The sequence below is a fragment of the Rhinolophus ferrumequinum genome, chromosome 16 (genome assembly GCF_004115265.2).
Source record: "Rhinolophus ferrumequinum isolate MPI-CBG mRhiFer1 chromosome 16, mRhiFer1_v1.p, whole genome shotgun sequence".
In the NCBI taxonomy this organism is placed as follows: Eukaryota; Metazoa; Chordata; class Mammalia; order Chiroptera; family Rhinolophidae; genus Rhinolophus; species Rhinolophus ferrumequinum.
In genome coordinates, this window is record NC_046299.1 from 4,124,017 (window position 1) to 4,138,825 (window position 14,809).

At 48.4% G+C, this 14,809-nt stretch overlaps 1 protein-coding gene across 2 annotated transcripts in view; it reads right to left on the minus strand.

The window, feature by feature from the left end:
* DOCK1 (dedicator of cytokinesis 1) overlaps positions 1-14,809 on the minus strand; it is a 455,780-nt gene that overhangs the window by 36,317 nt on the left and 404,654 nt on the right. For both annotated transcript variants that reach the window (XM_033130588.1, XM_033130587.1), the window contains exons 39-40: positions 4,886-4,975; positions 3,932-4,036 (exon numbers count right to left, since the gene is read on the minus strand). In XM_033130588.1, coding sequence (XP_032986479.1) covers positions 3,932-4,036; positions 4,886-4,975 — 195 coding nt within the window. The remainder of the gene's footprint in view (positions 1-3,931; positions 4,037-4,885; positions 4,976-14,809) is intronic.

Here is a 14,809-nt window from a genome sequence, read left to right on the forward strand (position 1 = left end):
TGACTGGAGGAACAACCTGTCATCTCACTGGTCTTATCGGCCAAGAACACAGGAACACAAGCCATGTTCGTTACACTGTGGAGGACGCCGTGACCACACCACGCAGAGTTACTGATCTCTGGTGATGTGTACAGTCTTCACGAGAACAAACCATTTACAAAACTATGAAAAACCAAGTGCATGAAATGGTAGATAGCGTGAAGGCACCTGGGCAAATGGATGGGTAATGGAAGGTGTCGTGTGTGTGTGTGTGTGTGTGTGTGTGTGTGTGTGTGTGTGTTATTGTTTTCTGGTAGGACCTAATGAGTTTTCATCCTGCCAAAAAGGAATTTGAGAGAGCATGAGATTACAGTGGGGCCTCAGAACCTGAGCGTGACATTTCCAGCGGACTCCTACAGAGTCTTGGCTTCAGCAGAACCAGACAAAGGGGTCCAGACCAAAGCAAAGCCCTTTGGTGGAGAGACTGGAGGTGGATGGTAGAACTTCCCTCATTTGCAGGTTCAGAGAGATGTGTGTGTGGACAACTATCCGTCAACCAATGAGAAGGCAGAACACAGAGTTCTCCTCCTAACGGGTCGTTTTGTCCATCTCCCATTTGTCACCTCCATCAGTTCCGGTTGGAGAGTCCCTCTGGGGGTAGTGATAGATGGCTGGGCTAGGTGACCTTGGGGGTGCGTGTTAACTAGGTAGGCATTCTTCCTTACATAGGCTGTCTTATTGAGGCCATTTCTGTCTGGGTGTGACTCAGTCACTCTGTAAATGTATCTATTAGGAAAGTTCTGATTCCAAGATATAACAAGTCTCTGTACCTTCACAGATTCAACCAGTGTTCTGAGTGTCAACTGAGTCACTGAAAGGTGGCAATGGGTAGACAGTGTGGTGCTCCGCTGGTCCCTGAAGCCTATTGCCTCCCCCATCCACCCCGCCCCCATCTTAGGGCTGTCTGAACCTAAAGGAAACCTACAACAAGGAAAAAACAGTGAGCAGAAGCCATGGAACCCGGGAAGCGGGGAACTGGGGGCTGATGCTTTTCCTCATGGGACTTGGTTGTGTGGGTGGATCTGTTGTTTTAACCAAGGAACACTGGGCAAGAGGCTCCAGGTGGGCTGGTCACAACCAGGTGCAGCCCTGTTATCTGTCGTGACGACGGCCAGACGCCAGAGAGGACGGGGAGAGCGGCAGACAGAACAGCATTCCACCGCGTACTTTTATATTTACCTCCCAGAGACTCAGCTCACAGTCAAATTAAAATTTGTCTAATTAATGAATTTTCAAAAGATAAAGAATGATCCTCTGGTATACTCAATTTATCTCCCTGCCTAGTCTCAACTCATTCTGAGTTCCTGTAAATCACTGAAGAATAAACAATTTAAGAATTGAATATTTTACTCACTCTGTGCTTAGGTATGTCTTAAAGTACCCATTATGGAAGAAAAATGTTCTCTTTCTCTAAAAAAATAATGTCAAACAGAGAGCAAAGTAATATGTAGTCTTAATCAGAAATATAAATACCCAGTGTGGACATCTTTGAAGGCTATATAAAGCCAAACATTTCAGAAATTCAGGAAGATTTAATGTATAACAGGCACTAGGAAATGAACTTATTATGCTTTACACTACAAGAAGGACTTAATAATAACAAATGTATATAAGGCTTTAACAGAAAAACACTAATGAGTTATAGGTGAAAACACTGATAACATTTTCTAGAAACGTCAATTACTTTGCATTCTGAAGTGGTCCCTTCAAACATGAAAACAAGGGGGAAATGTACATATAGTCAAAGATAGTCTTTCCTTGTAAGGACCATAAGTATTAATATGATTGCAAAAAAAGATCAACTCTTAAAGAAAAACACAGCAAAAGGGACAGCTAGTCAGTTCTCAGGGGCTGTTCTCCCGGCAATGCATTAAGAAGCCAGACGTTCCACCCACTCTTTTTATAACTGCTAATGTCATTGTCAGATTGAGCCCTGACAGGTGATCTGTGAAGCATAATAAATATACTGCTGCAGCCCCACGAAATTACTCAAGTGTGGCGGGAAAATCAGTTCAATAGTAATCACGCCCGTGAAACCCTATTCGTACTTTGCATTTTGTCCTTTTGACGTGGGTGACCCAGTGTGTCCTCCCAGCATATCTCTGGCATTATCAGTTGGCCCGGCACAGTGCCCACCCGGCTGGCACGTCAGGAAGCCAGGACAGAGCCGTAGTTAGTGGCCTTGGATCCAGCACTGAACTCAGACAGCCACACCTGTAACACCCAGCACAGCACGGGTCGGCCATGATTCGGGCTCGGTCTTCTCTTAGAGTCACACACACAGAGCCACACGTCCAATTCCACGCACATGAATCAAAGCCATGAGCAACGTGAGGTGACGTCAGCTCCAAGCCCATTATACCCTTTGGCTTGTTTTTCTATTTAAAATAAAGTTAATTTCCAAATGCTCCCTAATGTAGGACTTACAACCATATTCTTCTTGGAAAGGAAGACTTTCTCCAGAATGGGAGTTTCTGACCAACCACTATCTTAGACGTGTACTGCCATGGCTGTACAACGAAGGCCGTGGAGTCAAGGAGAGACTGAGCTGTGCCGACAGGGCCAGATGCCCCAATCACCCAGCCAGGACCCTGAGTGAGTGGGTCAACAAGCAGGTTTCCCTCTGGAGCAGGCCAGCCCTACGAGGGTCACTGGTTGACAGTCACAAACAATGACAAGTCCTCACCGACTACGTCCTTCCCGCTGGTGCCGACATTGCATAAAGGGACATTGTATACTATCAGGGAAGCCTGTGGAATCAGAAACTCCAGGCCAAAGGAACATAGCCCTGGGCCTAGGAATGTCTCACGGGGTTTAACTGCCCCAGGCACAGAGCTTCTCCTTCCTCAAAACCACAGGAACCATGCGTCGTCTCCCCATATAAGAGAAAAGCACGTGTCACTAAAAAAATGTCATAAGAAATGACAAGAAACCATGACTTGTTGGTCAGTGACCTCTAAGAATGAGTTTTTGGAAACTGGGAACAATTCTACGAGTAGGCCAGATGGCACTGACTCACCAGTTTCTCCTCTGGCCTCGTGAGTATTGGGGAATGGGCATTTGGCTGCCGACTGTGGTATTTCTTTCATCCTATGTCAAACAGCACATGTCTGTCTCAGGGATGGACCGTGAGTCAGAGCTTCCTGCACTGGAAATCCATTTCTAGCTTCGCGGGTGATTAAAAGTACACATGTTCACAGCAGTGTTATTCACAGTAGCCAAACAACCCAGATGTCCATGAAAGGACGAACGCATAAACAAAATGTGGTACATCCGGCCGATGGAGTATTACTCAGCCACAAAAAGGAAAGAAGTTCTGACACACGCTCCCACGTGGATGGGCCTGAGGACCTGTACTAAGAGCAATGAGCCAGAAGGGCAAATCCTGCGCCATCCCACGTATATGAGGTCCCTCGAGTAGGCAAAGCCATAGACACAAAGTGGAATGGTGGGTGCCGGGGGCTGACGGGAGCGGGAGGGGAGAGCAATTATGTAATGGGGACAGAGCTCCGGTTTGGGAAGATGAGAGAGATCTGTGGAGGGCGCGTGGGGGTGGTTGGACAACACTGAATATACTCACTGCTGCTGCACTGTGCACTTACAGATGCTTAAGATGGCAAATTTTATGCTGTGTATATTTTTATCACAGGTTTAAAAATACATATAAATGGCCAAAGGGGAGTTCTGTTTAGGAAAAATCAATAGAAAGTCTATATACAATCAAAGGAAACATTATCAGCCCCTCTTTGGCACCTTAAGCTCCACACTGAGCTACTAGAATACAGAGTCAGACTTTGAACCATGGTGGCAAAGTCCAAATTTTTCCTGAATGGGCAGAGGCTCTCCGCCCAGGGAACAATCTTGGCTCAGATTAAACAGAATCAAAATTTACCCGGAGGAATGTGGGAAATCCTTGTCCATAGTAGCCAACAGCAAAATAGTCAGGCTTGGGTCTTATCACTTTGACGATGTTTTCGTAAAACTGAGCTTGTTTTTTCTGAAAGGAAGTAAGAAAATGCATTTCAGGTTTGAATAGAGTATTTGAGCGTCTGTTCTTCTGGCGTCTTCCAGTGGGCTCTCGGTGCTTTGGCAATTCCAGGAGAGGGTCTTAGGAGGAGAGGCATGAATGTGTGCCTCTGAGTTGAGTCTCGCCACCCAGCCCTGAGAGAAGTTTTCACTCATCCTCTAGTATTCGGTAGGGGAGTGTGACCAAAAGAGCCAAATTTAGCAACCAGTGGTGATTTATAGGGTTTTCAATAACCACACAGACGCCACAGAAACGGTTTTGCTTCTGATTAAATGGCTGGTCTTCAGTATTTTAAAAAATGGTATTGACCAGATACGGGGAGACATTAAAGAAGAATTTAAAAGGGCAGAATTCTGCTCCAAATGAATGATAAACATTACAACACCATGAAGTCGGTCTGCTGAATACAGAAACGATGTGGTAGCCGAGAAGGCAGTAACCAGAAACTGTCGGAGCTTCCGTGGCAGGTGACAGGTCCAGGCCACTCTCCCTCCATCCAGTTTTACACCAGTGGCGCCTCTGGGAGGCCCTCGAGCCAAGACGACCCCTGTTTGCACGAGGTCAGCGGGTTGCACATGGAAATCGTCCATGGAAGTCTTAGCATGTGGTTACAAAAGCTGAGTGGGAAATAGATTGGACCCTCGTGGGCCAGAACCTACCAGCAAATAAATCACGACTCTCCTCCCAGACAACGCAGGACGATGGCCAAGGCCACCGAGCGCCTGAGGAGAATCCCCGCATGGAAAGGGAAAGGGAAATCCCAGCAGAGCACGTTTCGATTGCCCGTGTTCATGGACAGAGAGAGGAAGGAAGACCTACCAGTAATTCACTGAGCTGCTCATAATCAAACATCTCGTTTTCATACTGTTCGGCAAGTTCCTTGCCCAGGGCGATGGCCTCCTCCCACATCTGCGAGGAAGGAAAGGGAGAGAGAAAGCCACCCTGAATTATGTGGTCAAAGGCGGAAACAGTAACACGACCGTTCATAATAAAACACTTTGGAAATGAGCTTACTTAATTCAAAAACACTACGAGAACAGTGACTGAAAAGACAAATATTTACGAGAGGCTCGTGTCCTTCGGCTCATGATAGGCTTCAGCTGCCGAACGTGGTCACCTCCTGCCTCAGCCATCAGGCTGCGTCCGCCCGGGGCCCTCGCTGGCTCCCATCCTCTCCCTCCTGCTGCCAGTTAGGCTCCTGCAGCCCAGTGTGAGCAGCAGTGGAGCCAGGGAAAGGGGCCGCAGGGCGACGAGAGGCGGCGAGGAGCCTGATTTTGCTCTTTCCCACACCTTCCCATTTAATAAATTCTGTTTCAGCAGTCAGAAAGACCAGGATACATTTCAACTCCGAATTAAGGCTTCCAAGAAGTTCACTGTATATGTGCAAGTACCCGGAGGATGAAAAGCCTGCCATCATTTTATTTATTTTTTTAAGGAGGCGCAGCTCACAGTGGCCCATGCGGGGATCGAACCAGCAATCTTGTTAGCAGCACCGCGCTCTAATCTACTGAGCTCACCAGCCACACTGCCATCATTGTAAAAGAGGAACTTTCTGCAGTGATATTTTGAAAGTGGTTTTCCCCATCAGCTAACTGATGTACCAAAATGCTGATAAACTTTGTTACGTATGGGATAACTGATACGTGTAGTAGCCCTGGATTTCCCTTATTTTCCTTGGGAAAAATAAAGTGGTTAACTTGAAAAGAACATGGAAAATATGGAGGAAGAGTCTCTTCCAGGAAGCCTTCCAGGGTGCTGCCCACTCAGCTCCTTTTCTCCCACAAGGGCCCAGGATTCCACTACTTCAAATCTTTTGGTAATGTATCAAAATTGGAATTCTCCTTTGTCATTTGTCCTCAGAGACTTTATGTCCCGGAGGGCAGGGACCCAGCAGTACCCAAACTTCTGGACCGGAGCCCAGGACCTGCTGAACAATGTTTCTTGAAGGCTTTTGGCTTAGAATCAGGAAAGCGTCACACATCTTGCATACTGCGTTCCCAGACATTAGCTGCCCACTTCTCCACCGCCACCATTCCAACAAGATGGCGCACTCACTGCTCGGGCGAGTGGCTCCCAGCTTCCTCTGGGTCCAGCAACACCACACCCGTGTCCTTTTGTGTAAGTCCCTCACCTTTGTTCCACCCATTTTGCAGATAAGGAAGTTGGGGACTGGACATGTAAGTTACTTGCCCAAGGGAACAGGGTGAGTTGGACATGGCCCAGCTTAGTCTTTGGTGTTTGATGACTGTTTTAGATTGAACCGCTGTGACAAATACCACAGACAGGGAGGCTTAACCCACAGACATTACTTTCTCACAGTTCTGAAGCCTGGAAGTCCAAGATCAAGGTGCATGCAAATTCCTTTCTTGGTGAGGGCTCTCCTCCTGACTTGCGGACGGTGTTGGGAACACAGGCTGTGAAGGTGCACACTTGGCACGCCCTTGGCCTTGAGCCCTCAGCCACCTGCTATTCTGCCTTCTCTTAGTAGGATGACTCCATCGAGGGCCTTACCTGTTACTGAGTCACCCAACAGACTTACAGTACAATTTACATAGCTATGACTTAAAGAAACCATCTGCTATTTTTGATGAGAAAACAGCGATTCTGAAATAACAGCTGCATTTTAATACTTTGAAAGACGAAATAAAAATAAGCCCAGAGTAGAAACAAATTTCAGGGGCAGAGCCACCCCAGGGAAGAGAGAAAGCGGCTGAGATGTCCTTCCTACAGATTGCACACTGGCCCCTTCCCACAACCACCCCCGTCTCGTCTCCATTCTGTTGAAGCTTTCGAAGTCCCCTTGTATTCTTTGAATATCATACTCTACTGATCCAGAACTTTCTGTGGTCCTTTGCTGGAGCCCAAGCTCACATTTCTAGAAAGGGGGAGCTTCTGTCACTTTTAATGTTTCTTCTAAGTTCTAGCCACCAATTCTTTCTCCAGTGTATTTCCATTTCAAAGAAAACGTTACCTTTCCTTGTCGTTCTCCTTCACTGGATTTTTCTTTAGTTTTCTGCAAGCTGACACACACCTTCTCAGCTGCCTAGAATGGCATGGCTTCTAACTCATTGCTTAATCTGTTCTTATCCTGAACGACAGATGAGATGCTTTAGATCCACATCAAAAGCAATGGTTTTTTAAAAATATATAAGTCCTGAATAAATACCTTATCCAATTCACCCTGAGGTTACACGATTGTGTTTTCTATAAATGCACAACATCCCTCCGGGACTGTTTTAAAGGATTCTGCGTTAAGGAGATTTTCACCTGCTTTTAATAGGACTGGGCTCTAAGGAGTATGGGTAACTCATATTTCCAATGTGAATACCTTGAAAACTATTCAGTGCCAGAGAGCAAACAGATTCAGTACAATCAAGATTTAGATTATCTCGGTGAAAGAATCGCTTGAACTTGTGCGACTGAATGGCCTGCCTTAGCTGGGTTCTTAGATGTGCCCTAGGCTTATGGGGTTCACCGTGGTCCGAAGGGATAAGCACCCTTTGCACACACACTTTATTTTCTATTGTGAAATCCTTAATCCATGTTATAGCGTTCCTGACATTGCTAGCTCACTTGCAACACGGAATGTTCTTTCCAGCACCTCTTTCCATCAGATGGTCTTAGCTGCTTTCTCGTGATGATAATCTTCTCTTTCTCAACTGTGTGGTTTCAGGAAGTTCCATTTCTTCAAGTTTCGTGAATTGAAAACTTTTTCTTTCCCTGATGAAACTCCTTTGTTCGTTCTAATGCAGACGTGGCTGCAGAGAACAGATCGACTATTGATTTCCTGCAGAGAATTACAAGGCTGGTGGTGGACCCGTTGGATGGGGTGATGACATCGATCTCACAGGACAAGCAGCGGTGGCAGATGAAGGAAGAGGTGCGGTCTGGACAGCTGTCCCTTACCACTAATTCGGGCTGGTGATGACGCATGGGGGTATCCGCAGGCACCTCTGCTTTAACTCACTTACCAGCTGTAAGTGACATACCAGTGAAAGTGCTTTACCGGACGTTTGAATTCCACTTACTCTTCTAAAATTCCTGTGTTTCTCCAGGCAGCTGTTAGGGAATTACCCTCTGAATTTCCAGTGTCCACACAGGTCTCTGACGTGACAAGAATCCAACGGCGTGGAAGACCCCGGGGTGCTGGCCGAGGTCCCTCGGAGCCGGAGGGGACCATGGTGGCCCAGCTCTAGCACGGGCCCGAACACACAGTGTGTCTGCAGGAGTGCTGGGAGGGACAGCCTCTTCCCCGTCCCTCTAGGATGAGGGCTGGAGTCCTCGGAGAAGGTGTGTGTCATGGGAAGTGCAGCGGCAGCTTAGCGGCTGTGGCCCAGCTGAGAAGGGGCCCGCTGTTCTAAGAGGGGCCTGCCACCTCTCTTCACAGAATGGAGCCCCCTTGTGGGCACCTCCACTTTCTCTAGGCCTTTCCCTCTCTCCTTGAGCCAACGCATACCCTGCGTCCTCCTGCTGCTCCCAACGGGCTTCCACTGACCTGAGCAAAGAAAACATTTTCCAAAGACATTTCTGAGCGCGTCAGGCCTCAGCCCCAGCAGTGGTGCGTCCTCTGTGGTCTGAGCTCAAAGCTGCCTGACCCTGCAGTAACGGCTCCATCCTCTCCTTGAGTGTGCGCAAGACACAGCCTGCCACCCGAGAAAGGTGGCTAGACAGCGCTGACCACCCTCTGGAGGGGCAGAGGGACCCTGTGGGACCTGGCACTGGGGCCGGACGTGGGAGGCCTTTATGGAAAGTTTCTCAAAGCGACTAGAAGACGAATTCCGCTCTCGGGAGCAGTCAAGTATTCAAGGAGTCACAGCCCGTCTAACTCCTGGTCGTCCAAGTAGCTGCTTTCTCCCTACAGCAATTCTTGATCACTCAAAACAGAAAACCATTTGTTCACTTTTAACGCCCTGGAAGAAAAACGTGAGGAAGGACCACATTTTCTCAAAATGAGATGCTGTATATTTCTTGAGGCCAGGCCCCCTGCGGATCCGGAAGACCACCCAAAGCCTGAAGCGGCAGCAAAGTTACAGTTGCCTCGTGCTGGTGGTTCGAGTAGAAGGAGAAGGGACACACTCTGTCACTCACTCGTTCATCCTGCAGATAATTCATGGGCACCGGTGATGGGTGTGGGTGCAGCGAGCAGGACAGGGCAGGACGGGAGCACTTTGAGGAGTATTGTGGAAAAAAGAGGAGGAAAGGCACTGGCTACAAAGGGGAGTCAGAATGAGAGGACTTCTTGAAAGACGGGAGAGGTGACAGCCTGGTTGTTGGTGACTATGGATCAGCCAGTAGTGGAAGCACAGATGCCGAACAGGAGGGGCCGACGGGCTGGGATCAGGGCAGAGATGCGGGAGCCCCAGGGGACAGGATCACGGAGAGCCCGTCCCTAGGACAGGAGGGGCCTGCAGGGGCCAGATGCGGACCAGTGGTGAGGATATGCCGGGGCGTGTGGAGGTCTAAGCTGTGTCACACCACTGGGTCACCCCTCGTTGGAAAGTCAACTACTTTTAAAACAAAGTAACGTGTGGCAGGAACGGAGCCCACACCCTCAGAACTGTTTTCACTGCCTTGAAGGACACACAGCCTCACTGGACTCATCAGGACGCTTCTCCACACTTCTCTCGTCCAGCGTGGTAGCCCCGTGAGCAAGCTGACCCTCTGCTCCAGGCATCTGAGCGTGTCGGGTGCCTTCCGGAACTCACGCGCCTGACCCTGAGCCCACGTCAGAGCCACGAAACAATCAGCTGACTTCCAGGCTCTGGAGATATTACTTCCCGCTGTCACTCCTGCTGCCTCTGCCTCTCCGGGGCCCCCACAGCTCAGGCCTGGACCCACGCCAGCCTCCTGTCTCACCTCCAGCCCCCTCAGCTCTTCCCCACCAGGTCTTCCGCCACCATGCAGGCAGAGTGACCCTCTGAAACGAGGCAGATAAAGTCGTCATTGCCTATTTCCATAAACTCTCACGGCCCCTTGGACCTTGTGGAGTGGCCCCATCTATGGACACATACAAGGCCATGGACAAACTGCCTCCGAGTCCTCTCGGCTGTTTCCCCCAGGACACTCACCTCCACCTCCCCATACAAAGAAGGTTTTGGCTTCTCCAAAAAAGTGCGATGCCTCCGGGCGCCCCTGTCTTTCCCAGTGCTATTCCCACGCTTTGGAACCCCTGCCCCTCCCAGCCGTCGCCTGGCAAACTTGATCTCATTCTTCAAGAAGCAGTTTAAATGTCGCCTTCAGAGATACTCCCTTTCTCCTCAGAAGAGCCATCGCACCCACAACTGCTGGATGGCAGGCCCAGGGACCACCAGTGACAGACTGGAGGATGGTCTGTCATTTCTCTGATCAGCAGCAGCCCTCGTGTTCCCCTTGCAGGCCCTGTCTCTTCTCTCTGTAATTTATGGGTGCAGGCTGGCACCTGGCACACAGTAGGCTTGTTAGTGAAAAAATGTGTGAGTGGTCCTGCTGAGCATGGGGAAGCAGTGATGTTACTGAGTCTAAAAATGGATTGTCTCCTGCTTTGATAGCAAACGATTTTTTTTTACAGGAGCATTTATAATCAACGTATGATCTCTTTGAACACTTGGGCCAAATTCTGACTGAACAGATTCTGGTGAATATTAGGATTTTCAAAAATTTCGGGAAGTGCTGAGAATAAAACCAAGAAGAGGGTGTCATTATGCTCGTACCAGCAACTCCTCTGAATAACAACTTGTTTTTAAAGGGAAACTCATAGGATGAGAAAATTTCGCCCCCAATATTTAGAAAAGAAATCCAACCGTTTCAACAGAAACAGGAATTTGCTCCCAAACCCCCAATTTTAGTTCACAGGATGATGCAAGACACCTCATTTTTTGACTTGGGCACAAGGTAAAGTGAGAACTTTGTCAAGGCGATGTTATTTTAAGGGAAAAGAAAGCAGCGCTCCAGTGGAAAACAGTCATAGAGCTTCTACATGACGTGGGCTGCCAGTGAAGTGTCCCCTCTGTGGACGCTGACAAGCTGCTTCTGATTTCAGAGGTGGCTTCACGTTGAATACTGGCTTCTTCACTCTGGCGACATTTTCCTGCTGCCAGGTTTATTTTCGACTCACCCTCCACAGAGAAGCCTGTGATTTTCAGTGAAGTACTTGGACTTAAAGGCTTTGTTGAAAATTACGAGGCCTCAACCGAACACAATAAGACAGACAATTCAGCGCATCTTCAGGATAAAACATTCATTCATTCGTCTGCCACCATAAAGCCCGACCAGGCTTTGTCAGGGGAGGGGTGCTCAAAGGGGTGGTAAAAACACAGTGGAAAAGCAGTAATTATTAGCCCAGGAAGGAAGAGCTGGAAAAGAATAAAAAGGGGAACGAATGGAAATGTCATTTTACGGAGAGAAAGAAAAAGATAAAACGACCCAGGGCTAGGCTAAAAGACATTCAAAACTTTTTAAAATGGTAGAAAAGCAAAACTAGGAGAATGATTTTGTGCAGAAGAAATACAGAAAGATAACAACCTAATTCAAAAGCCAGAGTGTCCAATATAAAGAAGTGGAAAATCCATTCAATATAGCAGTTTTCGAAGCACAAAGGTAGAGAAACTTTTAATACAACCCGACCCTAGTCTCCTGCTCCAATGTTTGGGTCCCCCTGCCACTGAGATGCCGCCCGCGGGCGGGCCACGCCCCGGCTCCTTTAGTGGCCGCTCCAAGTTTTCACAAGACAAACCTGCCTTGGACTCTGTAGGTCCCTATTTCCCCTAGGCAGTGGGATAAATTTAAAATTGAAAATCAGCTTTAGGACGCGTAAAGTCTCCCATATTAAGGATACAATGAAAATGTCCTTAATTACATGCGGTGACGGCCTGTATCACTGGAGCTATACTTTTGCTCCTGTAATTTCCACTTTACAATTTTGTGGTCACCAGCGGTTGTAGGTCTTCAAGTTCAACGGTGGTTGCACGTTCCTTACCTCAATATATGGTTTTCAGAACTGCAAGTTGCTTCTTCTAAAGCATCAAACCAAGCCACAGAAAGTCTGCTGTAAATACACCTATGCTGAGGACCACAGAGAACACAGGCCTGGGTGAAGCTGTGCCGGCAGTTACCGTGTGTCCCCGAAAATAAGACCTCGCCAGACAATCAGCTTCAATGCATCTTTAGGAGCAAAAATTAATATAAGACCCGGTCTTATTTTACTATAAGACCGGTTCTTATAATATAGTACAGTGTAATATAATAAAATATAATACTGGGTCTTTATAATATAATATAATATAATATAATATAATATAATATAATATAATATAATACCAGGTATAATATAATGCAATATAATACTGGGTCTAATATAATATAATGTAAAATACTGGTATAATGTAATATAATATAATATAATACCAGGTCATATATAAGACCAGGTCTTACATAATATAATATAATATAATATAACATAATATAATATAATGCCGGGTCTTATATTAGTTTTTGCTCCAAAAGACACGTTGCAGTTGATTGTCTGGCTAGGTCTTATTTTCGGGGAAACACGTTAGGTCAGAGACTGTCCCTGAGGCTGGAAGGCCCTCCCTGCCTGCTTGTCCCTGCTCACTCACCCCATGGACTCCAGGAATCCTTCTGACAGAAGACTAATGTTATTTCTGACAGACATACAGGAGTCCAGGCAGGAAAACCCAGCCCTGTTCTTGCAAGAACTTGTGCTTGTCTGATCTACAGCCTCTGCGATACACGTGGCATTAAGTATAACCGGAGTCAGGCTCGGAGCAGGGAGCCTGCAGATAACACGCTCCCCTAACCTCCCCGGCAGCAGTGATGGCCTGGGACCTCTCACAGGCTCTGAGTGGGCTAAGGAGGCAGGACCACACTAAGGGGACAAATGTGCCCAATAGAAGGAACTCGTTGGAACGTCTGAACGATTGTCCTTTTCAAGTACTTGCTCAAGCGCTGGCCAGGAGGTGCCCACTTCAATGAAAAATGAATCAAAATGACAGTGCTGAGAGTGCGGGGTACTGTGTGGGTGGGGGGCAGGGGAATATGGGACCTCTCCGTGACTCCCACTCAGTTTGCTGTGAACCTAAAATTGCTCTGTAATATAAAGTTGATTAAAAAAGAATGACTGAGTGCCCAGTCTGTGTGTGGCATCGACCTCCCTCAGAGGGACACAGAAGCACCGACACAGCCTGCTCTGACCTCAACTAGCTTCAGCCCAAGGGGGGCCGGTGACTCAGGGGTGGTTCGTGGACCAGCTGCATTCTCACTACTGGGAGCTGCTTAAAAATGCAGAACCTCAGACCCTACCTGAGATGTACTGAATCAGAACCTGCATTTTAACCAGATCCCCGGGGGACCTACTTGAGGTCAGAGCAGGCAGTGTCTGGTGCGTCTGTGTCCACAGACTGGGCACTCAGTCCTTCTTTGAGATAAACTTTATATTACAGAGCAATTTTAGGTTCACAGCAAACTGAGTGGGAGTCACGGAGAGGTCCCATATTCCCCTGCCCCCCACCCGCACAGCACCCCGCACTGTCAGCACTGTCATTTTGATTCATTTTTCATTGAAGTGTGCCTTGTAAGAGGGGATACAGGAGCCATGTAAATAGTTCCAAGGCAGGGGCACAGAGGGGGCTCTCCCTGGATGAGGGGGCGAAAGGGGTGGAGACAGGAAAGGCTCCCAGGTAGAGAGAGCACGCAAATATGCGGAGCAGGTGGGAAGGATGCCACATGTGGAGACTGCAGGTGAGAAGGGCCGAACCGCATCCCGGGAAGGCCATGGGAAGTCCGGGTGGTCAGGATCAAAGAGCACGCCCAGAAAAAGGCACAATGCCGTGGGTGACGAGGGGACAGACACGTAGGGCACAGCCCTCCTATCAAGGGCCTCACCTGCCAGGTGAGAAGCCTGGATCTGCCTGTAGAGGCGGTGGGGTCCCCTGAAGTTTAGGCATCCTTGAAGTGATTCAGGCAGATCCCACGACCACTTTCAGGACCCAGAGGGATGGCAGGGGTGGGTGTGGGCCCCTGGGAAGGGAGTGGGAGAGCAGGGAGACTGAGCACTCACCAGGAAGGGATGCGACCGGATGAGCTGGCTCTAGAGCCATTTTTTCTGGCCACACACGGTCAGAGGATGTGTTGCAACGAGGAGAGCCCAGAATTGGTGTCAGAGAAGGCACACGTTCCTTCAGCCATGATGAACTCTGGCCCTCATCCTTCCTGGGCCTCCCGGGGTCCCCACCTCCCGCTCTGCCCACGCTACAGCCTGATGCCTGTTGGCTAGAACACAGTAAGCCAGGAAGCCATAGGAGTAAGGGATGATTGAATCAGCTCCATTTCTTTAGCAGATTGCCGAGAACCAGGATTCCCTTGGCTACGCTAACAGACGCTTAGTCACTGGCCTTAATCATGAAAGCGTCTTCTTTTTACGAAGAAATACATCCTGTTCCAATGCAGGGCCGGGTGTCATCCACAGAACATTTCTGATCCTATTTCCAAGTGGCCGCCGGCCAATCCACATGCTCTTCTAAATCTTTTGATTTCTGTCCTGTGTCAAGGACAGTAGGGATTGAGTAAGACACACATTGTCTTTCTGACAGGGGTTGGTTTATGTCAACAGCCACAGGGGGCAGCCAGCATCCTTTCCTGATACTGGTGCTGTTTTGGGTAGAACTGTGACCACCACCCCCGCCTCCCTGCCCCCCAAGGTGAAGTCCTCACCCGTGGTATCAGTGAATGTGACTTTATGTAAACAGG